The 27,500-nt window shown below is 45.0% G+C and overlaps 1 protein-coding gene across 1 annotated transcript in view; it reads left to right on the forward strand.

The window, feature by feature from the left end:
* LOC143281522 (polypeptide N-acetylgalactosaminyltransferase 13-like) overlaps window positions 1-27,500 on the forward strand; it is a 36,844-nt gene that overhangs the window by 4,903 nt on the left and 4,441 nt on the right. Inside the window, exons 2-9 of the mRNA XM_076586735.1 lie at window positions 1,525-2,073; window positions 8,173-8,351; window positions 11,503-11,680; window positions 13,839-14,039; window positions 15,310-15,427; window positions 18,138-18,323; window positions 22,035-22,169; window positions 25,288-25,392. Of these exons, the coding sequence (XP_076442850.1) occupies window positions 1,565-2,073; window positions 8,173-8,351; window positions 11,503-11,680; window positions 13,839-14,039; window positions 15,310-15,427; window positions 18,138-18,323; window positions 22,035-22,169; window positions 25,288-25,392 (1,611 nt within the window). The 5' untranslated portion in view covers window positions 1,525-1,564. The remainder of the gene's footprint in view (window positions 1-1,524; window positions 2,074-8,172; window positions 8,352-11,502; window positions 11,681-13,838; window positions 14,040-15,309; window positions 15,428-18,137; window positions 18,324-22,034; window positions 22,170-25,287; window positions 25,393-27,500) is intronic.

Consider the following 27,500-nt stretch of genomic DNA (forward strand, 5'->3'; position numbering starts at 1 on the left):
CATACATTTTCACACACACACACACACACACACACACACACACACACACACACACACACACACACACACACACAATCTGCAAGTGCAAGATCTATAACCGTATTGATGATAATTTATCATTATCAAGCCTGTCATGTGAAATAAATTGGCAGTAAAAAACGCGTGCTTTCGAGTAAGGTGACCGCGTGCTGCATATTCACCATTCAGTCTTTTCTTTCAATGAAAAGCTGTGAGTTTTCGAATTCCCCTAATAGCTCAAAGGCAGCCACGCTTAACTATGGCGTGCCCCAGGGCTCCGTTCTTGGGCCTGTTTTGTTTATATGTATGTACAGTCACTGAGTGAGGTCATCAGACAGTTTGGTGTCCATTATCACATGTTCGCAGGTGACACACAGTTGCAACAATCTGCCCCTCCTGCTCAGTTCTCACAAGTCCTTGAAACGGCACAGGAGACGATAGAATCAGTGAAGAAGTGGATGGCTGTAAATAAGCTTAAGATGAATGATGAAAAGACTGAAGTCATGCCAGTTGGAACTGGTCACAACCTCAAAATGGTCTCAAACTGTACTCCATTTTCTCTCAATGGCACCCGAATTGAGTTTTCTCAAACTGTCTGCAATCTAGGCGTGCATATTGACCGTTCTCTCACCATAGAAACCCACATAAACAAGCTGTGCAAATCCATTTATTTGGAACTGCACCGCATTGGTCATATTCGTCTTTTTCTGTCTGTAGAGGCTGCAAAGAAACTCATGTCTGCCTTTGTGTTGTCCAGAATGGACTACTGTAACTCACTGTTTGCTGGTCTCCCTGACTGTTTGCTTGAGAGGCTTCAGAAAGCCCAGAATCATGCGGCACGCATCGTTCTCCGCAAGCGTAAATTTGACCATGCCAAACCACTTCTCAGGCAACTCCACTGGCTGCCAGTGCGTGCACGTGTGGAGTAGAAATTAGCAACACCCTGTTACCGTTCCCTTCATGGTCAGTCTCTTGCATACATTTCTGATCTCTTGACCCTGTATGTGCCGTCCAGATCATTGCGGTCTTCAAATGCCGGTCACCTTGCCATTCCCCGATTCCATCTAGAGAGATATGGCAGACGTTCTTTTTCATTTGTTGGTCCTTCAACTTATAACGCACTCTCCCAGACACTTAGAAAGGCTCCCACATTGTCAGCCTTTAAGTCTGGGCTAAAGACCCACCTTTACAAACTCCATCTGACTGAATAAGTTAACACCAGGTGTGACCTACACCATAGGTTTTAAGTGCTGAAATCTTTTAACGTTTCATGTATATATATATAGGTGCATGCTTTTTTGTTGATAAGTGTAGATATATATACTTGTGTGTGGATGAGCATAGTTTTGTGGATAAGTGTGTAAATATTCTTGCCTTCTTAAGAAATTGTAATGGTGCTTGGAGCTCTCCATGGGAATAAGCGCCTTAAAATGCATTTTATTATTATTATTATTATTATTATTATTATTATTATTGTGTGTATTAATGGTTGCACACCTGTTGCAGACGGCACCGACTCCCACATACACAAGTTTACAAGCAAACGATGCGTCTGGCCGCTCGCTGTATCTTGCTGGCGTTGACGGCCATCGTCATCGTCGTCAACCTCCTTCTCTTCCTCCACACTACAACACCAACAACAACTACCTCCACCACCTCCTTGTGGCAGAAACTGCCCGAGCGTGGTGGTGGTGGTGGTGATGGAAGACTCTCGGAGGACCACCTGCGCAATCGTTTGTACAGAAACGTGTCCTCCAAGTTCAGAGCTCAGTTAGACCTGATGCCCAAGGCTTTACGAGAGCTCTCCGCTGGCCTGCCAGTGACGATCAACGCCGAGGAGTTCCGCGCGAACCCCTGGGTAAAGACTGGGAACCCCCTGATTGACACTTACGGCGGCAACGACCCGCTTCTGTCAGGAGAGATGGGCAGAGGGGTCACGTTCGTCGGCAAGGAGAAGCGGGCGGCTGAGCAGCTGCTGACAGAGTTCAACCTCAACGTCATGGCCTCTGACGTCATACCGCTCAACCGAGTTGTGCCCGACTCTAGGCTGGACGGGTGAGTGAGTGGATTGGCTGTGGAAATTTTGCTGTTTTTTTTTTTCTTTCCTTTTTTTTTTTCTTCTTCATATTTCACTGTATGAATTTTTTTGGGCTGCTCTTCCTGAGGAGAGCGAGTCGCCACAGTCAGCGCCACCCACAGGCCTGCTCTTCAAGTATTTTTTGTCTGCAACTGTATTTGTTTTACTATCAAAGTAGATTTCTTTCGATACAGTCTTTTCTTTTCTTTTCTTTTTCTGTTTTTTTCCACCCCCAGGGACCTTTGTTTTTCCGTGAATTCTTTTACGTACGCTAAGTGCATCGGTTTATCGTATTCTTCCGGTGGGGGTTGGTGGTGGTGGTGGTGGTGGTGATGATGATGATGATGGTGGTGGTGGTGGTGGTGATTAATGTTATCAGAAGTCCTTGTTGTTGCGGTTGTTGCTTGTGGTGGTGGTGATTAATATTATCAAAAGTCCTAGTTGTTGCTGTTTTTGCTTGTGGTGGTGGTGGTGGTGGTGATTAATATTATCAAAAGTCCTTGTTGTTGCTTGTGGTGGTGGCGATTAATATTATCAATAGGCCTTGTTGTTGCTGTTGTTGCTTGGGGTGGTGGTGGTGGTGGTGATTAATATTATCAAAAGTCCTTGTTGTTGCTGTTGTTGCTTGGGGTGGTGGTGGTGGTGGTGATTAATATTATCAAAAGTCCTTGTTGTTGCTGTTGTTGCTTGTGGTGGTGACGGTGTTGTTGCTGTTGTTGTTTTCTATTCCCATTAAGCGTTGACAAATGGTGGGCATTGCATGCAGGCGAAGAACCAGGAACAAGGAGTTTGACCACATGGCCGCAATCATTCACAATCACGGCGTTTCTTTCTTTCTTTTTATCTTTCTTTTCTTGTTGTCTTTTCCATTCTGTCAATCAAAGGACGACTGCATATTCATAGAAGAGAGAGTTGGATGAAAAAGAAAAACAACCTTACTGTACTTATAAAAATTCATTCGTTCATTCATTCTGCACTTCCCTCTTTCTCCCTGTTGATACTGTGTAGTTTAGTGTTTGCGCTCCAGTTTCTGGAACATCCAGTTCCAAGGGTAGTTAATAATAGCCTGCAGATGTTGGAGACTTAAATAAAACAAAGACATTTTCTCAGAATACTTTGTCGAGATGGTCTCCCCCACGGGGGCAACATAACACAACGTCTAACACGACCAACACCGACCATCACCGTCACCAATCTGGACAACAGCTACACACGTCTTTCCGTCCATTTCTGTGCAGTCTTGCAGTCTTAAAGCTCATGTTCACCAAGTTTTGCATGTTTCATTTCTATCACTTAAAACAGATTGTGCCACTGGAGCCATCAACATATGACTTATTATTACAATGTGGAGTGATGGACTAGAGGTAACGCGTCCGCCTTGGAAGCGAGAGAATCTGAGTACGCTGGTTCGAATCACGGTTCAGCCGCCGATATTTTCTCCCCCTCCACTAGACCTTGAGTGGTGGTCTGGACTCTAGTCATTCGGATGAGACGATTAACCGAGGTCCCGTGTGCAGCATGCATTTAGCGCACGTAAAAGAACCCACGGCAACAAAAGGGTTGTTCCTGGCAAAATGCTGTAGAAAAATCCACTTCGATAGGAAAAACAAATAAAACTACACGCAGGAAAAAATACAAAAAAATGGGTGGCGCTGTAGTGTAGCGACGCGCTCTCCCTGGGGAGAGCAGCCCGAATTTCACACAGAGAAATCTGATGTGATAAAAAGAAATGCAAATACAAATACAAATTTTGTACAAACTGAACATGGCGGCAGCACTTATATGAAAACACAGTACTATGTTTCTACGTGATTTTGTCTCCACCCGTCTGTATCCAGTGGCAAGACGAGGTCAAGACGACTGGAGATGGAAACAGATGCAGTGGATGACCAGGATGTCCTATGTGCCTCATCCTGCCCTCAGCACTCCACAGTGCTCTGCTGCAACCGCCTTCCTCTCCGTTGAACCATGAAGGTTTCTTCCGCAGAGTCCGCCGGATCCAGTCTTCACATGCTTGGGTAGACAAGCCCTAACTCACCGAGGGTTTGAGACCCGTCGGCTACCCTCACCTAGTTTAGCCAACCTGTCAAAGCCGTTGCCCGGGGGTTGGGCGCTGCCGCAAGCTAGCAGCTTCTAGGACCCATAGGTGAGAGCTGGGTGCCGGTGGGGACCAACAGAGGACGAACCACTCCCGGAAGAGCGTGACAAGCCCCCCATCTAGAGGTACTACCCCTCCCGTGTACCCCCTAAGCCCCCCCCCCGCCCCCCACCCCACCCCACATAAGGATAAGGTGAAGGTCGTGTTTCATTCACTGCATTTTTCACTCAGGAACAGCTCCTCACTCACATCTGTTAATAATTACGATGTAATAATTAATTGCAATGTTTTAAAAGCGAATATGTGAAATGCTCTTATTTGAGAATATATTTTTATTACTCCTGTTTAATCAGGTAGGTTGGGGCGAGAGGGACAATGGGAAAGTGGGAAAGGGTACGTTGGAAGTGAGGAGATGGAGCGGGTGTGAAGGAAGGACACGGTATTAGCGGAACGAGGACCGTTCCAGACTTGTGTCCTGGAGATCCGTTGAAGGCAGTAGCACGGGGAATTTCTTCTTCTTCTGCGTTCACTCGTATGCACGCGAGTGGGCTTTTACGTGTATGACCGTTTTTACCCCGCCATGTAGGCAGCCATACTCCGTTTTCGGGGGTGTGCATGCTGGGTATGTTCTTGTTTCCATAACCCACCGAACGCTGACATGGATTACAGGATCTTTAACGTGCGTATTTCATCTTCTGCTTGCATATACACACGAAGGGGGTTCAGGCACTAGCAGGTCTGCACATATGTTGACCTGGGAGATCGTAAAAAATCTCCACCCTTTACCCACCAGGCGCCGTCACCGTGATTCGAACCCGGGACCCTCAGATTGACAGTCCAACGCTTTAACCACTCGGCTATTGCGCCCGTCAGCACGGGGAATAAATCTCACAGGAAAATCTGTAACAACCCACACTGTCTCTGAAGACTATGTTTTTTTGTTTTTTTTACCGGTCATAAAAGAGTCCACCCCCCTCACCCCTTCCTTCAGCAATATACATTACACTAAACAAGGGAGCAAGTGGATAACCTTTTACATTGGCCACTTCCGCATAAAAAGCTACCGACGAGAAAAGTGCTGTACGTGGTAGCTGCTGATACCACGCCACAACTAAGGGTGTTGGGGTACAGTAGTGACAGCTGCCACTTCAACAAACAAACAAATAATAAAAAGAAATAAACAAGTAGAAAAATAAATAAAGAAATAAATGAATGAATAAGTAAATAAAAACTCTCAGCGCTCGTTGTCCACTAATATAGTGGTTTTGTTTGTTTGTTTGTTTGTTTTCCTCTTCTTCTTTTTTTCATGCGGTTGATAATTAATGTGCAAAAGCTGGTGGGTTGATGTGTGTTATTCATTTATTCTATTATTTTAAATAAATAAATAAATAGATAATAATTATAATATAAAAAAGTAATAATAATAATAATAATAATAATAATAATAATAATAATAACTAACTAAATAAATGAATAAGGCAACAATGATGATAAATAAGCAAATAAATGTAAAACATTTAATCTATGTACGCTTATTGTTGACTTAATCAAGTTTTTGCGCCTTATACATATTATTAGTAGTGGTAGTAGTTGTTTTTGTTTTTTTAAATGTATTTATCTATTATTTATTCACCTCTTTTTTCTTTTTTTTTTCTTCTCAAGGCCTGACTAAGCGCGTTGGGTTACGCTGCTGGTCAGGTATCTGCTTGGCAGATGTGGTGTAGCGTATATGGATTTGTCCGAACGCAGTGACGCCTCCTTGAGCTACTGAAACTGAAACTGATCTATTATTTTATTGTTTATTTATTTATTAGTTATTTTATTACATTATTTTTTTTTTCGCGTCTTCATGATTCACGACAGATGTTTCCATCCCAATGGTGTTTTGACAGTCCCAGCTGGCGCCGTCTGCATGAAGGTGACTGACTGTTCTCAATGGAAAGGGAACACTCCTGACTGACTGTTCTCAATGGAAAGGGAACACTCCTGACTGACACATCTGTGGGTCCTTGAGTTTGAATCTGACACGTTACTCCGTCAGATGGGAACTGAAAAGAAGAAGAAGAAGAAGAAAAAAAGATGCTGGATATGAGTTGTTTGAGCGTCTCGTTCTTTTGCAGCTTTGTGACAATTTGACTCACAACTTACTCAGCCCTTTCCAGTCGGTATACGGGCCTCATCACAGCACTGCACTAGTAAATGTCATGGATGGTATTTTAACATCCCTTGACGATAGTAAAATATGTACTCTTACATTGCTTGATCTTTCTGCTGCTTTTGATACCATTGTTAAACAGACTTAGATACTCCTTTGGCACCTGTGGCTCCGCAATGTCATGGTTCCAATCCTACCTTAGAAACAGAACAGAAACAGTCACGGTAAATGGCCGTTAATATTTCCCATCATCAGTTTTATATGGCGTTCCGCAAGGATTTGTGCTAGGACCTGTTCTGTTTATTCTCTATACTCAACCACTTTTCGATGTTGTCAAAAACCATTCTGTAAATCACCATGCCTTTGCTGACGATAACCAATTCTACAAAGAAAGGACTTTTTCCCATCTTGACTCTTCCATTGGGGCACTTCAACAGTGTACTGCTGACGTTAAGGCATGGATGATTTAAAAAAAACAACATCTACAACTAAATGATAGTAAAACTGAAGCTATTATTATATCATCAAGAAGGCTCAAGAAGACTGTCTATAAACAACTCTTTGCCTTCCTCTCTCAAAATTGGAGATTCAGATGTAGACTATGTATCTTCAGTAAAAAATCTGGGTGTGACGTTTGATTCAAACTTCACAATGAAGAAACACGTAAACAATCTCTGCAAGGCTGCATACTTTCAAATTCGAAAGATCAGTTCCATCCAACATCTCCTTACTACTCAAGCAACACAAACTCTGGTGTGCTCTCTTGTCTTGTCCATACTTTATTATAACTCACTCTTCATTGGTTGTCCTCAATACTTAATACACAAACTCCAGAAAGTTCAAAACGCAGCAGCAAGATGAATCTTTAGAACCAAAAAGACTGACAATATCACTCATCTTCTACCATTCTGCATTCACTGGTTACCAGTTGCTGCCCGCATTCAATATAAAGTTGCAAATCTCACCTTCAGCTCCATTTTGGATGCTGCTCCTCAGTATCTGAGAGAATTGACTGAAACCTACACCCCCCCCCCAACGACAACTCAGATCATCTTCCGATTCACGGCGGCTACTCGCTCCCCGTGTTAAAACCCAGTCCTTCGGTGATTCTTCCTTTTGTCATTCAGCTCCATCTGTATGGAACAGTTTACCTCACGATCTTCGCCACTCTTCCTCATTTCAATCTTTTAAAACTGGTCTGAAAACACATCTTTTTGAAAACGCCTATCCACACACCTTCCATACCTTTTATGTTGTAAGCCATGCAAACTCTCTGTCTCTCTTTCGTTGTGTGTGAATTATGAATGATATTGGGTGCATCTGATAATCTGTGTGTGTGTGTGTGTGTGTGTGTGTGTGTGTGTGTGTGTGTGTGTGTGTGTGTGTGTGTGTGTGTGTGTAATTACGTAATGTAATACGCGTAGTCTCTGAATCTGTTTTATATCATTGTACGCTAAATCATTATTTTTCTTCTTCTTTCTTTTGTGAGTTATTGCGCGCGCGTGTGTGTGTATGTGTGTGTGTGTTTTTAATGTTTATTATAAAGCGCTCAACAAATGTCCATTGTTATTATTACTATAAGTAACGATAAACGCCATTCGGTCTCAATGTGAGTCTGTGTACAGCAGTATATAACGTGTGTGTGTGTGTGTGTGTGTGTGTGTGTGTGTGTGTGTGTGTGTGTTGATACGTGCATGCTTAACTGTGTGCGTGTACATGTGTATATGTATACTGTATGTATATGTATATGTGTGTGTGTGTATGTGTGTGCATGCGTGCGTGCGTGTGCGTCTGTCTGTGTGTCTGTGCCTCCCTGTCTGCCAGGTGCCAGAATGTGACCTATGATGCCGAAGATGTCGCCCACCTGCCCACGGCGACCATCATCGTTCCTTTCTACAACGAGTGGCCGTCGGTGCTGCTGAGGACCGTGTACTCCATCGTCAACAGGACGCCCCGCTCCTTGCTGCAGGAGATCCTGCTTGTGGATGACTGTAGCTCCATGGGTCTGTGTGTGTGTGTGTGTGGGAGGGGGTGGGGGTGGGGGTGGGGTGGGGGTGTGTGTGAGGGTGTGGGTGTGTGGGTGGGTGGGTGGAGGGATGGGTGGTGTGTGTGTGTGTTTTATTTGCTTACACACACACACGCGCACACACAAAACAAAACAAAACAAACAAACAAAAAGAAAAACACCCCCCCCCCAAAAAAAAACAACAAAACCCACCACCACCAACAACAAACACACACATGCGCGCAGACACTCGCAAACATACACGCACGCATACACAAACTGACACGCACACACGACACATCGACACACACACACACACACACACACACACACACACACACACACACACACACACACACACACGCACTGGTTGAAGGCTGGGGTAGGAAAGGGACGGAGGTGGTGTTGATTAAGAAAGAAAAAAACAACAACAGAAACTAATGGTGGAATGGGTGGTGAGGCATTCGTCATGATTAGTGTCAATTAAAAGGAATGTCTTTCGCTCTTGATTAAAGAAAGGTCACGTTATTTAGTGCTGGGGTCTTGACATGCACCAGCATGTACACGCTGCTGAAACAGAGACGTATGCGCTGGCTCGGCCATGTCGTGCGCATGGACGACGGACGGATCCCTAAAGACCTCCTCCACGGAGAACTTGTTCAGGGAAAACGTCCCTACAGGCAGACCACAGCTGCGATTCAAAGACGTGTGCAAGAGGGACCTAAAAGCCTTGAACATCGACCAGAACAACTGGGAAGCAACAGCCCTCGAACGGTCAGCCGGGAGACAGACTGTGCAGAAAGGTCTTTCCAAGTTCGAAGAGACACTCGCTCAGCAGCATGAGGAAAAGAGAATGAGAAGAAAGGCTGCAGCCCAGGCAGACAGACCAGCGTCAGACTTCATCTGTGCCCTCTGCCACAGGGACTGTCATTCCCGCGTCGGACTGGCCAGCCACACCCGACGCTGTACCAGAATAAACACCTAGAGCGCAACTCCATAGTCTTCCGAGACTGAAGGATGCCTACCTTGACAGTTATTCACTTGAGGACACCACAGGTATGTGTAAGCAGAGGGGCCGAGTGATGTTCGTCCTTCGGATTGGAAGATGACCATGGCTTCAAGAATCAGACGGAAGATCGGTGGCTGTGGGTCCGGAGGTGACTGGTTGATTGATTGATTGATTGATTGATGTAGATACTTATATAGCGCCTATCCTCGGTCAGAGACCAAGCTCTAAGCGCTTTACATACACGGGGACATTTGCACCACAGGCTGCCTACCTGGGTAGAGCCGACTGACGGCTGCCACTGGGCGCTCATCATTCGTTTCCTGTGTCATTCAATCAGATTTCAGACGCACACACATACACACTCAGACAGACATGTAACATTTTACGTGTATGACCGTTTTTTAAAAATTATTTACCCCACCATGTAGGCAGCCATACTCCGTTTTCTGGGGGTGTGCCTGCTGGGTATATTCTTGTTTCCATAACCCACCGAACGCTGACATGGATTACAGGATCTTTAACGTGCGTATTTGATCTTCTGCGTGCGCATACACACGAAGGGGGTTCAGGCACTAGCAGGTCTGCACATATGTTGACCTGGGAGATCGGAAAAATATCCACCCTTTACCCACCAGGTGCCGTCACCGAGATTCGAACCCAGGACCCTCAGATTGGAAGTCCAGCGCTTTAACCACTCGGCTATTGCACCTGGTGAGACCAGTCCGGGCCCTGAAGTGCCATTGAGAATGGCGATACTCCGATTTCTCTCGCTCCACTACGCCGGGGTAGATTGAAAACGGCGGTTGGGTCGGCTGATTGAGCCCTGCCATTCCGTGCTGAGAACAAGACACAGTGAATATTTCCACTGTCTCTGTGGCCAGAGACACACAGGCTTTTTACCTGAATACTGAACCGAATAAGAAAGCATTTTAACTCACTCAGTACGGCCAGTCCTCTCTCCTCCTCTACACAGACCCCTCGGATGTTCAGTGGGTGTCTGAATGACCCAACCTTTAGCTTCCGTCGTCAGAATTGTGGTATTCTTTGTCAACATTCACCTTTTTAGTATAAGAGCCTTCCGCTTGCAATATTTTCATGATGGTAATTGGGGTGAAACGCTGTTAACGTCGTCTCTTTCGCCGTTCGTATGGAGAGAGTTAAAGCATAAGCATACATAAGCAGCATTGACTTGAAGCTGTGTACCTTGACGGAGAGAGTTAGCACTCTTTATTGTTGTTTAATCTTTTACAGAATACAGAATACTTTATTATCTCAACAAGAGAAATTCATTTGTGATGTAAAACACATAAACTGTACATGAGAATCACAGTCAATCAACACTGTACACATAGAAAGACATGAAAATTAATGTTTGATGTCAGCCTAAGGCAACCCATTGCGTACAGATATCACAACAGCAACAACAACAACAACACGATAGAAACCTTTGAAAGGTAACTTGGAGTAAATCACAGTCAAAGGATATAGGCATAAAATCACACTCCAAGTCTCATATTGTTCTTTCATTTTGATTAAGAAAGGTTTTCATTTTTCCAGTAGTAGACTACGGCATTTTTGACTCACTTGTGTAAACCAGTGTTCGGTTGTGTGTGTGTGTGTGTCCGTGTGTCTGTGTGTCCGTGGTAAACTTTAACATTGACATTTTCTCTGCAAATACTTTGTCAGTTGACACCAAATTAGGCATAAAAATAGGAAAAATTCAGTTCTTTCCAGTCATCTTGTTTAAAACAATATTGCACCTCTGGGATGGGCACTAAAAAATTTTAAGAAAAGAAGCCTAATTATATGCAAACTGCATTTACTGTTATATTTATATTTTTTGTATTCTCAAAACTTGGCACTTTGACCTCTTATTCTGACCCAACAACAAGAGCAGTCATTATTATCACTTTTTGTTCAAACAGGAACTTCTTTTGCTAAGCATGGAATTTTTTATTTTATTTTGCAAACGTTTTGGTGCAGATAGTAAAAAAAAAGAAAAGGAAATTACTCTGTAATTAATGCTAGGGGACGTAATTTATCACAAGTGAGTCTTGAAGGCCTTGCCTCTCTTGTTGTTGTTGTTTTGCTTCATTCTATTCAGGTGGTTTTTTTTTGTTTTTTTGTTTTTTCTGGACAGAGGAGCTGAAGGAGCCTCTGGAGCAGTACATCAACGATCATTTCCCACGTGGTCTCGTGCGCCTACTGCGCATGCCTGCACGCGAGGGTCTGATCCGTACCCGGATGAAAGGGTGGGCGGAGAGCAAAGGAGAGGTGGTGGTCTTTTTTGACAGCCACATGGAAGTGAACATTGACTGGTCAGTGCCGTGTAGATGTGTGTGTGTGTGTGTGTGTGTGTGTGTGTGTGTGTGTGTTGGGTGGGTGGGCTTACACAGTACCGGCACATGATGTACAAACAATACGTGTTCGTCTCCAGTGGGTGGTTTCTGTTGCGACATGCCTGTTGTGATTAATATCCATCTGCCAACATGCATGTTGTGATTAATATCCATCTGCCAACATGCCTGTTGTGATTAATATCCATCTGCCTTGTGTTTCTGTTGCAACATGCCTGTTGTGATTAATATCATCTGCCTTGTGTTTCTATTGCAACATGCCTGCTGTGATTAATATCCATCTGCATTGTGTTTCTATTGCAACATGCCTGTTGTGATTAATATCATCTGCCTTGTGTTTCTATTGCAACATGCCTGTTGTGATTAATATCATCTGCCTTGTGTTTCTGTTGCAACATGCCTGTTGTGATTAATATCATCTGCCTTGTGTTTCTATTGCAACATGCCTGTTGTGATTAATATCATCTGCCTTGTGTTTCTGTTGCAACATGCCTGTTGTGATTAATATCATCTGCCTTGTGTTTCTATTGCTACATGCCTGTTGTGATTAATATCATCTGCCTTGTGTTTCTGTTGCAACATGCCTGTTGTGATTAATATCATCTGCCTTGTGTTTCTATTGCTTCATGCCTGTTGTGATTAATATCATTTGCCTTGTGTTTCTATTGCAACATGCCTGTTGTGATTAATATCATCTGCCTTGTGTTTCTGTTGCAACATGCCTGTTGTGATTAATATCATCTGCCTTGTGTTTCTATTGCAACATGCCTGTTGTGATTAATATCATCTGCCTTGTGTTTCTATTGCTTCATGCCTGTTGTGATTAATATCATCTGCCTTGTGTTTCTATTGCTTCATGCCTGTTGTGATTAATATCATCTGCCTTGTGTTTCTGTTGCAACATGCCTGTTGTGATTAATATCATCTGCCTTGTGTTTCTATTGCTTCATGCCTGTTGTGATTAATATCATCTGCCTTGTGTTTCTGTTGCAACATGCCTGTTGTGATTAATATCATCTGCCTTGTGTTTCTATTGCAACATGCCTGTTGTGATTAATATCCATCTGCCTTGTGTTTCTGTTGGGACATGCCTGTTGTGATTAATATCCATCTGCCTTGTGTTTCTATTGCAACATGCCTGCTGTGATTAATATCCATCTGCATTGTGTTTCTATTGCTACATGCCTGTTGTGATTAATATCATCTGCCTTGTGTTTCTGTTGCGACATGCCTGTTGTGATTAATATCCATCTGCATTGTGTTTCTATTGCAACATGCCTGTTGTGATTAATATCATCTGCCTTGTGTTTCTGTTGCGACATGCCTGTTGTGATTAATATCCATCTGCCAACATGCCTGTTGTGATTAATATCCGTCTGCCTTGCAGATGTGGTGTCAGCGTATTATAATGGAATTGTCCGAACGCAGTCTGTGTCGCCTCCTTGAGAAAGTGAAACTGAACCTGACGAACTTGTTTGGTCCACTGATCCAGTCCCTTAAGGCCTCCCTCGCAACCCTTACCCAAACAGCCCCAACGACCCTCCAGTGGGTGCCTGCCCATGTAGGCCTCCCAGGCAACGAGCGTGCAGACCACCTTGCTAAGGAAGGAAGCCAGCTCACACAGCCGACTGTTCCTGCCACGTATGAGGAAGCAAAAACTCTCCTCCGCAGCAGATTCCGAAGAGGCTGGGTCACCCTGAACGGAGGCTACCAGGCAGACCAGGATCCCATCAGGACACTGGAGAGGAGACACCAGACTACCATCTACCGCTTTCGCACAGGACACTGCGGCCTCCGAGCACACCTGAAGAGGATTGGAGTGGCAGCCACATCCCTATGTGATTGCGGCCAGGCTGACCAGACCCCATCCCATATTCTCCAAGACTGCCCCCTGTATGAGAAGACGCGGCAGCAGTCCTGGCCTGGGGGTGCTGACCTCAACACCAAGCTCTGGGGGACGGTAGCCGATCTTCGCCGGACGTCCGAGTTTTGTGGCATCCCTCGGACTTCGACCCTGACTGCGTAGCTGTCGAACGCAAAAGAAAGAAAGAAAAGTTTGGTTTAACAAATCTTTCTTTAGTAAGCACGTTACACATGTACACATAGACAGCTGTTTCAGGCTTCAGCCCCTGCTGACAGAAATCCGGAAGGACAGCCGGACGGTGCCGATGGCTGTGTTGGACTACGTGGACAGGCTGACTCTGGAGTACAAGTTCCGTGAGAGCGAAGTCATCCGTTACGGGTTCAACTGGCAGCTGATCTTCTTCGAGACTTACTTCAGGAACGATCAGATTGGTCCCAGAACTGAAAGTGCGCGTCCGTGAGTTTGTGTGTGTGTGTGTGTGTGTGTGTGTGTGTGTGTGTGTGTGTGTGTGTGTGTGTGTGTGTGAGCGTGTGTGTGTGTGTGTGTGTGTGAGAGAGAGAGAGAGAGAGAGTTTTGAAGATCAATAGGAGAGGGAAAAGATATGAGAGAGACATGGATTGAATGAAGGGAGAAGGGAGGAGAGAGAGAAAGACAGGTTGGGACCAAAGAAAAAGATACCACGTAGACTTAGAGAGACACAGAGGAATATGAAGATAAATAGAGAAAGAGAAAGATAGAGACAGACAGAAAGACAGAGAAAGAGAAACATTTGCAAATACACACAGTGTGTGTGAGTGTCAGTGTGTATGTGTGTGGGTGTGAGTGTTTGCGTGTGTGTTTGTATGCGTGCGTGCGTGCGTGTGTGTGTGTGTGTGTGTGTGTGTGTGTGTGTGTGTGTGTGTGCCTTTGTGCGTGTACTTGGGGTAGGGGGATGAGGTGGGGAATTTTGAATGGGCGTCTGTGTGTATGCATGGATGTGTGTGGGGAGTGGATGGTGGATACAAGTATGTGAGTATGTGTGTGCGTTAAAACATCTTTTGAGATAATGATATTAATGAAATTTGGTAAATTGATTTGTTCAATATGTTCTTTTGAAATTCATATCATCGGTTTTTTTTGGTGTTTTTTTTTGTTTTTTTTTTTGTCTTCTCAAATTAGAATTTCTTTGTGTTGCTCAGTTGATATTTATTCACATGGTTGCGAAAATGTCAGTACAACCAAAAGTTAATCTGACAATATATGGTTTCAGTCAGTCAGTGTTTAAGTGCGTTCGTGTGTGCGTGGGTTTGTGAGGGTGCTTGTGTGTGTGTGTGTGTGTGTGTGTGTGTGTGTGTGTTGATGTGTGTGTGCGTGTGTGTGCCTTTGTGCGTTTAAGCGCGCTTGTGTGTGCTGGAGTTATGCGAGGGTGTGTGTGTGTGTGTGTGTGTGTGTGTGTGTGTGTGTGTGTGTGTGTGTGTTGATGTGTGTGTGCGTGTGTGTGCCTTTGTGCGTTTAAGCGCGCTTGTGTGTGCGGGAGTTATGCGAGGGTGTTTGTGTGTGTGTGTGTGTGTGTGTGTGTGTGTGTGTGTGTGACGGTGTGTGTGTGTGTGTGTGTGTGTGTGTGTGTGTGTGTGTGTGTGACGGTGTGTGTGTGTGTGTGTGACGGTGTGTGTGTGTGTGTGTGTGTGTGTGTGTGTGTGTGTGTGACGGGGTGTGTGTGTGTGTGTGTGTGTGTGTGTGTTAACAGAGGAACAATGATGGTGGGAGCAGCTTTCGCCATGGATCGGAAATACTTTGGGGAGCTAGGAGGCTATGACACCGACATGAAGGTGTGGGGCGGGGAAAACCTGGAGATGGCATGGAGGGTGAGCCCAGCAGCAAGCCAGCCTGGTCTCTCTTCATTTCTTTAACCCTTTCACCGCCAAGCTCTGTGTTATAGATGCATTCACAAAACTGCCCCTTCCTATCTCTGCGGCTGCCTTCACCTCTACACTCCATCTCGCTCACTACGATCGGTTTCGGATCCACTCTGTTTACGCATACCCAGATTCAAACACTCGACTATTGGCCGCCGTTCTTTCTCTGTTTCTGGACCTTGCGATTGGAATGAACTTCCTTTTTCGCTTCGTCAAGTCTCCACACTCAGCTCTTTCAAGTCTGGCCTTAAAACCCACCTCTTCCCAAAATAGCCTCCCTTGCCTGCCCTTCCTTGTCTTTAGTTTCTGCAGTATTAGAGTTATGCATGCGTGTGAATGACTGGTGCGAAAGCGCTTTGATTTGTCTCTGCACAAGATCCAGCGCTATATAAATACCATTATTATTATTATTATTATTTGTGCACAGGCGTGGTAGAGGACCCATGTCACTGAAAGGTGACCATTCATTGGTTCTGTTAACCATGAACCTACTCCTCTTAATGTCCGGTGGTAGGATAGGCCGTATTTTCTATACATCGCTAGGGGGAATCCCCCAGCTATTCTCTGCCACTGTCCTTTCTGTGTTAATACCACAAGGGAATTTTGTACTCTAAATTGACTGGCGGTGAAAGGGTTAACTTGCTGCTACACTAGCACCTACTTGCTTCAATACCAACCTACGGACACTAAGTAGAATCGTTAAAAAAATAAGTTTTTTTTTAAAGTCCATGGAATCAACTAGGGCGAGTCGCTTCATGTAATCCACGTGTTCACTTCAGTGGAAAGTTCCTCGGCCATTTTGGATCTAGTGCATGCGAATCAAACTGTACTAGAAATTGGAGCTGTTTGTTTTCTAGAATCCTCTGCTCAGTCCACCCATTCCAGAATATGATTCGACATGCGACTTCTGTGCAGTATCATCAATAGTGGAGTGGAGTGATGGCCTAGAGGTAACGCGTCCGCCTAGGAAGCGAGAGAATCTGAGCGCGCTGGTTCGAATCACGGCTCAGCCGCCGGTATTTTCTCCCCCTCCACTAGACCTTGAGTGGTGGTCTGGACGCTAGTCATTCGGATGAGACGATAAACCGAGGTCCCGTGTGCAGCACGCACTTAGCGCACGTAAAAGAACCCACGGCAACAAAAGGGTTGTTCCTGGCAAAATTCTTAGAAAAATCCACGTCAATAGGAAAAACAAATAAAAATACACGCAGGAAAAATTAAAAAAGAAAAAGAAAAAAAAGAAAGGGTGGCGCTGTAGTATAGCGACGCGCTCTCCCTGGGGAGAGCAGCCCGAATTTCACACAGAGAAATCTGTTGTGATAAAAAGAAATACAAAATACAAATACAAATACCCACACGTTATTTGCCATTCCTCGTCAGTACATGTCCAGTAGACCGCTGGAGAGTCCCGCAGCCCTCTTGGATCTTGAGCATGCGCATCTAACTTTACTCGAAATCGCAAGCAATGGCAAAAGGCGATCGACAGAGGTAACCACGTGCTGCCCCCCATTTCTTCAATTGACAGCCTCCATTGCTACAACCAAATTCTGTGCAATATATGCACAATAAAGAAGAACAAAATACGAAGCAAAAAGTCGGGGGGAAAAAAAGGAGAAAAGAAGCTTTCTGTTTCGCACAGTCTGTCTTTCTCAATCGCCTTTGTTATTCGAAATTTCGGAGAGCCAATCAGCTTCGAGAGCACAGAGCACGTGTTGCGCCTCTATCGGTCATGAAAGCACTGAACTCTGCAGCGGTCTATTGTAATTTAGGCAAAGCGATTGTTAATCTAATTATTGGTGTTTGGTGGATAGAATAGGATTTCGCATTTTTTCCAGTGGAAGCATGTGTGTGTGTGTGCTCAAGTTGTGTTTGTGTGTCTATTTATCCGTTTTCGTAAACCGCCTATGGAGCCCTAGTCAGACAATAGGCACACTAACAGAATAGAATATAATAGAATAGAATATGTCTTTATTACCAAGTGTACCGGGGTCGCAAGGAATGTTGGTGGTGGGTGGGGTTTGGGGTGGTAGTACATAAAAAGGTACAAACATAAATCGAAAATCATACACAAACACAAATACAGTACCACATGTGCATATCAATATAAGAACATGTGCACACACACACACACACACACACACACACACACACACACACTCTCTCTCTCTCTCTCTCTCTCTCTTGACGTCACCTGAAATCCAACATTGCTTTCGACAATTTGTGGGTTCCCTCTCACTCTCTCTCTTGAGTGGGTGCATTTTTGTGCGTTTGTGTGTGTGTGTGTGTGTGTGTGTGTGTGTGTCATGATTTTTTTTTTCTTTCTTTTCTTCTCTTCTTCTTCCTTTTGTGGAATGGCTTTGAATGGTGAAATAATGGTAAATTTTGATTGTGTTTTGATTTTGTGCTCATTTTCGCTTTTTTAGCTTTATTCTCTCTTTAGGGAGAGGGCTGGATGTAAAAAAAAAGCATGTTACTTGCTTATCTATTACCCTCGATAATAAAGATTTTGTCTTGTCTTGTCTTGTCTCTCTCTCTCTAACACACATGTTTGAACATAAGCTGCGCATTACGTGTGGATGGGGCTGATGACTAGATCTCCAGGTAAATGGTTGCTGATCGCACAGTTCTCGTGGATCATGGGTACGTCCTGTTGCGCCAGGTGTGGATGTGTGGGGGCCGGCTGGTGCACGTGCCCTGCTCTCACCTGGGCCACATACCACGGCCCCAGCCCTACACGTTCCCGAAGGGACGTCACCAGGTGGAGCTCTTCAACTACAAGCGGGCTGTCATGGTGTGGATGGACAAGTTCAAGGAGTTCGTCCTGGACAACTTCCCTGAGATGAAGGTTGGACTATCGGTCTGTGCCGAGTTTACAGGCGGAATATTTTCTCGTACTGTGGCTGTCGGATTTGGATGAGGTTGTATCATAGACTGACCTAAGTTTACAGTTGGGCCAACAGCAAAGTGACAGCTGTGTGATCAATGTTTTCTCCATTGGAATGGGAAGTCATTTATAGCTTGGTCTTTTGTGAAAGTCTATGGACTCTCAAACTAGGAGGCAAAATTGCACTGGCTCTTCGTGCTGCAGCCATGGGGGCTAGTTGGCCTTTGGGAATCATCCCAACGCCGACTGTCCTGAAACCCTCTTGGCCGAGAGAGTGGGGATGTAACTTGGGCAAGACACTCTCCACTATAATCAAAATTCTAACCAGATAGTGTGGACAGCAGTTGCCTCCTCTGCTGTTCTGATGGTCAGACACGACTGACAGTCATGGACATGGATTAGGAAAATCAAGGTACCTGAGTACCTTACTTCTTCTTCTTCTCTTCTGCGTTCACTCGTATGCACACGAGTGGGCTTTTACGTGTATGACCGTTTTTACCCCGCCATGTAGGCAGCCATACTCCGTTTTCGGGGGTGTGCATGCTGGGTATGTTCTTGTTTCCATAACCCACCGAACGCTGACATGGATTACAGGATCTTTAACGTGCGTATTTGATCTTCTGCTTGCATATACACACGAAGGGGGTTCAGGCACTAGCAGGTCTGCACATATGTTGACCTGGGAGATCGTAAAAATCTCCACCCTTTACCCACCAGGCGCCGTCACCGTGATTCGAACCCGGGACCCTCAGATTGACAGTCCAACGCTTTAACCACTCGGCTATTCCGCCCGTCGTACCTTACTTCAAATCGGGGAAGGTTATAAAAGTGGTGGAAGCAGAGGATTAAGCCTCTGCCTTGCTATGCCGAGCCATGAATATAAAGTCACCGCCCCGATGGCCGTAAAAGGCTTTTAAAAAGGACCTTTAACTCTTTCCATACGAACGGCGAAAGAGACGACGTTAACAGCGTTTCACCCCAATTACCATCATCAAAATATTGCGAGCGGTAGACTCTCATACTGAAGAGGTGAATGTTGACAAAGAATACCACAGTTCTGACGACGGAAGCTAAAGGTTGGGTCATTCAGACACCCACTGGACATCCGAGGGGTCTGTGTAGAGGAGAAGAGAGGACTGGCCGTACTGAGTGAGTTAACCTTTTAACTTAAGTATGAATTACACATGTCGGCTTTTCAACGGTGACGTCACAGCATGTGGATAACAGGCTGTCAGCCGTACTGGTGGTGATGTTCGTGTCTTTGCTCAGTGCAGGGAGGTGAACGACTATGACCATCACAGGAGGCAACTGCCGTCCCAGCCATCTGGGCTAGAATTTGGGTTTGTGAAGAGTGTCTTGCCCAAGTTACATCCCCACTCTCTCGGCCAAGAGGGCTTTAGGACAGTCGGCGTTGGGATGGTTCCCAAAGGCCACCTAGCAGGCAGGTGTATGTAACCTTGAAAGAAGCAACGTTTCCACTTAATTAAGAACACACCGTTGAGCTGTATCTGTAGACAGAGGTTCCTCATTTACGAAACTGGTGACCTCTGAAAAGCTCCATACAAAACTGCTGGCTGCATGGCGAAATGGTTAGCGTCGTTGATGATGCAAGACTCTCAAAGGTTACAAAGTTCTCATGGACCTTTACGGCTATTGGGGCACGGACTTCATGTCCACTGTATCCAGGGCTCGGCATAGTAAGGCGGGGCCCAGCTCTCTCCCTCCGCCGTTTCAATGACCTCCCCTGACTGAAGTCAGGTACTCATTCACACTGTGGTAGAGTGAGCAAAGTGCCCCAAGGACACCGAAATGCCGCCGCTTTAAAGGGGGTCTGAACACTGGAAAGGGGGTCTGAGCACTGGAAAGGGGTCTGAGCACTGGAAAGGGGGTCTCAACACTGGAAAGGGGGTCTCAACACTGGAAAGGGAGTCTCAACACTGGAAAGGGGGTCTCAACACTGGAAAGGGAGTCTCAACACTGGAAAGAAGGTTGGACACTGGAAAGGTGGTCTCAACACTGGAAAGGGGGTCTCAACACTGGAAAGGGAGTCTCAACACTGGAAAGAAGGTTGGACACTGGAAAGATGGTCTCAACACTGGAAAGAGGGTTGAACACTGGAAAGTGGGTCTGAACACTGGAAAGGGGATCTCAACACTGGAAAGGGGGTTGATTGAACACTGGAAAGGGGGTCTCAACACTGGAAAGGGGGTCTCAACACTGGAAAGGGATTGAACACTGGAAAAGGGTATCAACACTGGAAAGGGGGTCTCAACACTGGAAAGGGGGTTTGAACACTGGAAAGGGGTCTCAACACCGGAAAGGGGGTCGCAACACTGAACACTGGAGGGGGGGGGGTCTCAACACTGTAAAGGGGGTCTCAACACTGGAGGGGGGGGTCTCAACACTGTAAAGGGGGTCTCAACACTGGAGGGGGGGGTCTCAACACTGTAAAGGGGGTCTCAACACTGGAAAGGGGGTCTGAACACCGGAAAGGGGGTCTGAACACTGGAAAGGGGTTTGAACACTGGAAAGGGGGTCTGAACACTGGAAAGGGATCTCAACACTGGAAAGGGGGTATGAACACTGGAAAGGGGGTCTCGACACTGGAAAGGGGGTCTGAACACTGGAAAGGGGGTCTCGACACTGGAAAGGGGTTTGAACACTGGAAAGGGGGTCTGAACACTGGAAAGGGGGTCTGAACACTGGAAAGGGGGTCTCGACACTGGAAAGGGGGTCTGAACACTGGAAAGGGGGTCTCGACACTGGAAAGGGGGTCTGAACACTGGAAAGGGGGTCTCGACACTGGAAAGGGGGTCTGAACACTGGAAAGGGGTCTGAACACTGGAAGGGGGTCTGAACACTGGAAAGGGGGTCTGAACACTGGAAAGGGATCTCAACACTGGAAAGGGGGTCTGAACACTGGAAAGGGGGTTTGAACACTGGAAAGGGGGTCTCAACACTGGAAAGGGGGTTGAACACTGGAAAGGGATCTCAACACTGGAAAGGGGGTTTGAACACTGGAAAGGGGGTCTCAACACTGGAAAGGGAGTCTCGACACTGGAAAGGGGGTCTCAACACTGTGTCAGAAGTAACGCACGGATCAAAAGAATTGTTCAAAATTAGTTTTCGGTCATTTCCCCCCATTCTGTTTCGATATTCTTTATGCAATGACATTTTACTTACAAAAAAAACAACTACTTAATCACGCATAAAAAGAAAAAAAGAAGAAAAAAAATTAAAGGAATTACTTGCACACAAGCCGACTTTTCCACTAATATTACTGGCCTGCTGGATCACAAGTGCAACGCATAACCGTGTGTGTGTGTGGGTGTGTGTGTGCGTGCGTGCGTGCGTGTGTGCGTGTGTGTGTGCGTGCGTGCGCGCGTGTGTGTGTGTGTGTGCGTGTGTGTGTGCGTGTGTGTGTGTGTGAGAAGCATTCTGGGGCATCCCCCTACGCTCTCGCCCCACTTGTTTTTTGGGTTTTTTTTTTTTACTCCTTTTCATCCAGTAGCAGATAGTGGTGTTGCGTATTACACGGATCATTCCGAACGCTTCTGAAGCTTCTGTCCTTGAAAACTGTATCACGCACATGTGCTCTCTCTCTCTCTCTCTGTATGTGTGTGTGTGTGTGTGTGTGTGTGTGTGTGTGTGTGTGTGTGTGTGTGTGTGCAGGATCTGGACGCGGGAGACCTGACCGAGCGCTACGCGCTGAGAGAACGACTGCAGTGTAAAAACTTCACGTGGTACCTGGACAACGTGTGGCCCGAGCTGGCCGTCTACAACAGGAGCGTCACGGCCTGGGGCTCGGTGAGTCTTACCTTCAGGGGGCCCGCGTGTGTGACAGCCAGCCGTGTAGAAAGGCCAACCCCTGTCAAGTTTCAGTTTCAGTTTCAGTAGCTCAAGGAGGCGTCACTGCGTTGGGACAAATCCATATACGCTACACCACATCTGCCAAGCAGATGCCTGACCAGCAGCGTAGCCCAACACGCTTAGTCAGGCCTTGAAAAAAAAAACCCATAAAAAAGAACTACTACTACTAATAATAATATGTATAAGGCACAAAAACTTGATGAAGTCAACTATAGGCGAACAAAAAAACCCTTTTGTTGCCGTGGGTTCTTTTACGTACGGTAAGTGCATGCTGCACACGGGACCTCGGTTTATCGTCTCATCCGAATGACTAGCGTCTAGACCACCAACTCAAGGTCTAGTGGAGGGTGAGAAAATATCGGCGGCTGAGCCGTGATTCGAACCAGCGCGCTCAGATTCTCTCTCGCTTCCTAGGCGGACGCGTTACCTCTAGGCCATCACTCCACTTAGCCGACTCCACTTGTTGTGCAGGGTTGTGTTGGTGTATTAAATGAATGATGTAGGCTACACACGTTACCGTGAATTGTGATTTCAGCTGGTGAACAGAGCTACTCAGACTTGTTGTGCTGGGTTGTGTTGTACTAAATGAATGATACAGGCTACACACATTACCGTGAATTGTGATTTCAGCTGGTGAACAGAGCTACTCAGACGTGTTGTGCTGGGTTGTGTTGGTGTATTAAATGAATGATACAGGCTACACACATTACCGTGAATTGTGATTTCAGCTGGTGAACAGAGTCACTCAGACTTGTTGTGCTGGGTTGTGTTGTACTAAATGAATGATGCAGGCTACACACATTACTGTGAATTGTGATTTCAGCTGGTGAACAGAGCTACTCAAAATTGTTGTGCTGGGTTGTGTTGTACTAAATGAATGATACAGGCTACACACATTACCGTGAATTGTGATTTCAGCTGGTGAACACAGCCAATCAGACTTGTTGTGCTGGGTTGTGTTGGTGTATTAAATGAATGATGTAGGCTACACACGTTACCGTGAATTGTGATTTCAGCTGGTGAACAGAGCCAATCAGACGTGTTGTGCTGGGTTCAGTTGTGTTGGTGTACTAAACGAATGATACAGGCTACACACATTACCGTGAATTGTGATTTCAGCTGGTGAACAGAGCTACTCAGACCTTTTGTGCTGGGTTGTGTTGTACTAAATGAATAATACAGGCTACACACATTACCGTGAATTGTGGTTTCAGGTGGTGAACAGAGCCATTCAGACGTGTTGTGCTGGGTTGTGTTGTACTAAGTGAATGATGCAGGCTACACACGTTACCGTGAATTGTGATTTCAGGTGGTGAACAGAGCCAGTCAGACGTGTTGTGCTGGGCTGTGTTGTACTAAATGAATGATACAGGCTACACACATTACCGTGAATTGTGATTTCAGCTGGTGAACAGACGTGTTGTGCTGGGCTGTGTTGTACTAAATGAATGATGCAGGCTACACACATTACCGTGAATTGTGATTTCAGCTGGTGAACAGACGTGTTGTGCTGGGTTGTGTTGTACTAAATGAATGATGTAGGCTACACACATTACTGTGAATTGTGATTTCAGCTGGTGAACAGAGCTACTCAAAATTGTTGTGCTGGGTTGTGTTGTACTAAATGAATGATGTAGGCTACACACATTACCGTGAATTGTGATTTCAGCTGGTGAACAGAGCTACTCAAAATTGTTGTGCTGGGTTGTGTTGTACTAAATGAATGATGTAGGCTACACACATTACCGTGAATTGTGATTTCAGCTGGTGAACAGAGCTACTCAAAATTGTTGTGCTGGGTTGTGTTGTACTAAATGAATGATACAGGCTACACACATTACCGTGAATTGTGATTTCAGCTGGTGAACAGACGTGTTGTGCTGGGTTGTGTTGTACTAAATGAATGATACAGGCTACACACATTACCGTGAATTGTGATTTCAGCTGGTGAACAGACGTGTTGTGCTGGGTTGTGTTGTACTAAATGAATGATGCAGGCTACACACATTACCGTGAATTGTGATTTCAGGTGGTGAACAGAGCCAGTCAGACGTGTTGTGCTGGGCTGTGTTGTACTAAATGAATGATACAGGCTACACACATTACCGTGAATTGTGATTTCAGCTGGTGAACAGACGTGTTGTGCTGGGTTGTGTTGTACTAAATGAATGATACAGGCTACACACATTACCGTGAATTGTGATTTCAGCTGGTGAACAGACGTGTTGTGCTGGGCTGTGTTGTACTAAATGAATGATGTAGGCTACACACGTTACCGTGAATTGTGATTTCAGCTGGTGAACAGAGCCAATCAGACTTGTGCTGGGTTGTGTTGTACTAAATGAATGATACAGGCTACACACATTACCGTGAATTGTGATTTCAGCTGGTGAACAGATCTACTCAAAATTGTTGTGCTGGGTTGTGTTGTACTAAATGAATGATGTAGGCTACACACATTACCGTGAATTGTGATTTCAGCTGGTGAACACAGCCACTCAGACTTGTTGTGCTAGGATGTGTTCGTGCACTAAATGAATGATACAGGCTACACACATTACCGTGAATTGTGATTTCAGCTGGTGAACAGACGTGTTGTGCTGGGTTGTGTTGTACTAAATGAATGATACAGGCTACACACATTACCGTGAATTGTGATTTCAGCTGGTGAACACAGCCAATCAGACTTGTTGTGCTGGGTTGTGTTGGTGTATTAAATGAATGATGTAGGCTACACACGTTACCGTGAATTGTGATTTCAGCTGGTGAACAGAGCTACTCAGACTTGTTGTGCTGGGCTGTGTTGTACTAAATGAATGATACAGGCTACACACATTACCGTGAATTGTGATTTCAGCTGGTGAACAGAGCCAATCAGACTTGTTGTGCTGGGTTGTGTTGCACTAAATGAATGATACAGGCTACACACATTACCGTGAATTGTGATTTCAGCTGGTGAACAGAGCCAATCAGACGTGTTGTGCTGGGTTCAGGTGTGTTGGCGTACTAAACGAATGATACAGGCTACACACATTACCGTGAATTGTGATTTCAGCTGGTGAACAGAGCCAATCAGACTTGTCTGGACAACCACTACTACCTGTTCCAGCCTCCAGCCCCCCTCTTTCTGGAGACCTGTCACTATCATTTCACTACTCAGGTCGGTTGGTACATACAACGCTTAACTTTGTACTTCGTGCTGTCAGTTTTCTTGTTTCTCTCTCTCTCCACACACACACACACACACACACACGCGCGCGCGCGCGCACGCTCACACGCACACGCACACGTGCATGCATTTATGTTTCATAAGATGTTGAGATTCCGGCCATAACAGAAAATCTTGTGTACCCATGTATTACTAGTGAGTATAATCAAAGTAAGTACGAGGGTCATTCAATAAATAAGGTGAATTTTTCGGTATAAGGACTTCTAATACAGATAGAAGCTTACTTTTTTTTCTTTTCTTTTTTGTTTTACTTCTTTTTCATATGGATTTAATTTGTTTTGCAGATTAAAAAAAACTTTGAGAGTTTTGGCGATTAACAAAGATGGCCGACCAAGAAGCATGCTCCAGGATTGAACAGCGGTCAGTTATCAAGTTTTTGGTTGCTGAAGGGTGCAAACCAGTTGAAATTCATAGGAGAATGTCAACTGTATATGGTGCCACATGTTTCAGCCGAAAAAATGTCTACAAGTGGGCTAAATTGTTTAAAGAAGGACGGAGCAGTGTTGAGGATGAAGAGAGGCCTGGAAGGCCTACAGAAGTGAGGTCTCCTGAGGTGATCGAATCAGTCAATGACCTCATTCAGTCTGACAGAAGGGTGACAGTGGATGACATTGCAAGGACTTTGAGCTTATCTGTTGGGACAGCGCACAAAATTATCCATGATGACCTTGGCTACTCGATGGTCAGCTGCCGGTGGGTGCCAAAGATGCAAGGCCTCACACAGCAGCCCGAACGGTGCAGACCATCAACGAGCTGGGCTGGGAACTGCTCCCTCATCCCCCTTACAGCCCAGACCTTGCCCCTTCAGACTTTCACCTGTTTGGTCCCTTGAAAGCGTTCACGAGAGGCACGAAGTTTGAAAGTGACGATGAAATCAAAAGTGTTGTGAGCGACTGGCTGAGACATCAGTCCAAAGATTTTTACGCTGAGGGAATACGGAAGCTTGTGCACAGATGGGAAAAGTGTGTGACAGTGCTGGGAGACTACGTTGAAAAATTAAAAAAAAGGTAAGCTTCTATCTGTATTAGAAGTCCTTATACTGAAAAATTCACCTTATTTATTGAATGACCCTCGTATTACATTATAGATGTGTTGAAAACTACAATGACAACGACAACAACAACAACAACATTAATATGTCTAATGCTGACGTCCATATTCTAAATATATTTCTGTTAATAATTACGATGTAATAATTAATTGCAGTGTTTTAAAAGCGAACATGTGAAATGCTTTTATTTGAGAACATATGTTTATTACTCTTGTTTAATCAAGTAATCCGCGTGTGTGGGGTGGGGGTGGGGGGTGGGGTGTGTGTGTGTGTGTGTGGGGGGGGGGGGGGGGGGGGGGTGTGTGCTGATTATCTGGTTGCGGTTTTCCGCAATTTATCTTTATTCTTATCTGTCTATTATAATCAATGTGCAGTATAGTAGGCTATGCTTATAATTATATTCAAATAATGTTTCTTAATTCTTTCTGTTTTTACATTAAGAATACTAGTTATTACCTGCAGTGTGTGGATGTATGTATGAAACGGTGTATGTGATATTTTTTACATTTGTATCTTCGTAATATTCGTAAAAGCTGTTGTTGACTTTTACAGTTATTGTCCCCACGTTGTTTACTTGTCTATGTTGTGATAATGCACCTGACCAAGTTTCTCCAGTTGGAGATAATAAAGTCATTCTTATCTTATCTGAACAGAAAGAAGTCGGGAAAGAAAAACAGGCAAAGAAAAACGAAACGAAACAAAGTATAAAGGAGATTCCGAAAAAAATAGTGAACACTGAATGTTATCACTGCCTCCGCACGAACCATCATGACAGTGACTTAGGGAATTGATGAGAAAACACACACACACACACACACACACACACACACACACACAAAACAACAACAAACAAGAGAGGCAAGGCCTTCAAGACTCACTTGTGATACACTTAAAAAAAATCTAATCGTTAAAATGTGTTCTGTATTTGTTATTATAAAGCTTCGGGTTAAAAGAAAAAGAAAAAAAAAGAAAGAAAAAAAAGAAGAAA

The sequence above is a fragment of the Babylonia areolata genome, chromosome 4 (assembly GCF_041734735.1).
Source record: "Babylonia areolata isolate BAREFJ2019XMU chromosome 4, ASM4173473v1, whole genome shotgun sequence".
NCBI classification, from domain to species: Eukaryota; Metazoa; Mollusca; class Gastropoda; order Neogastropoda; family Buccinidae; genus Babylonia; species Babylonia areolata.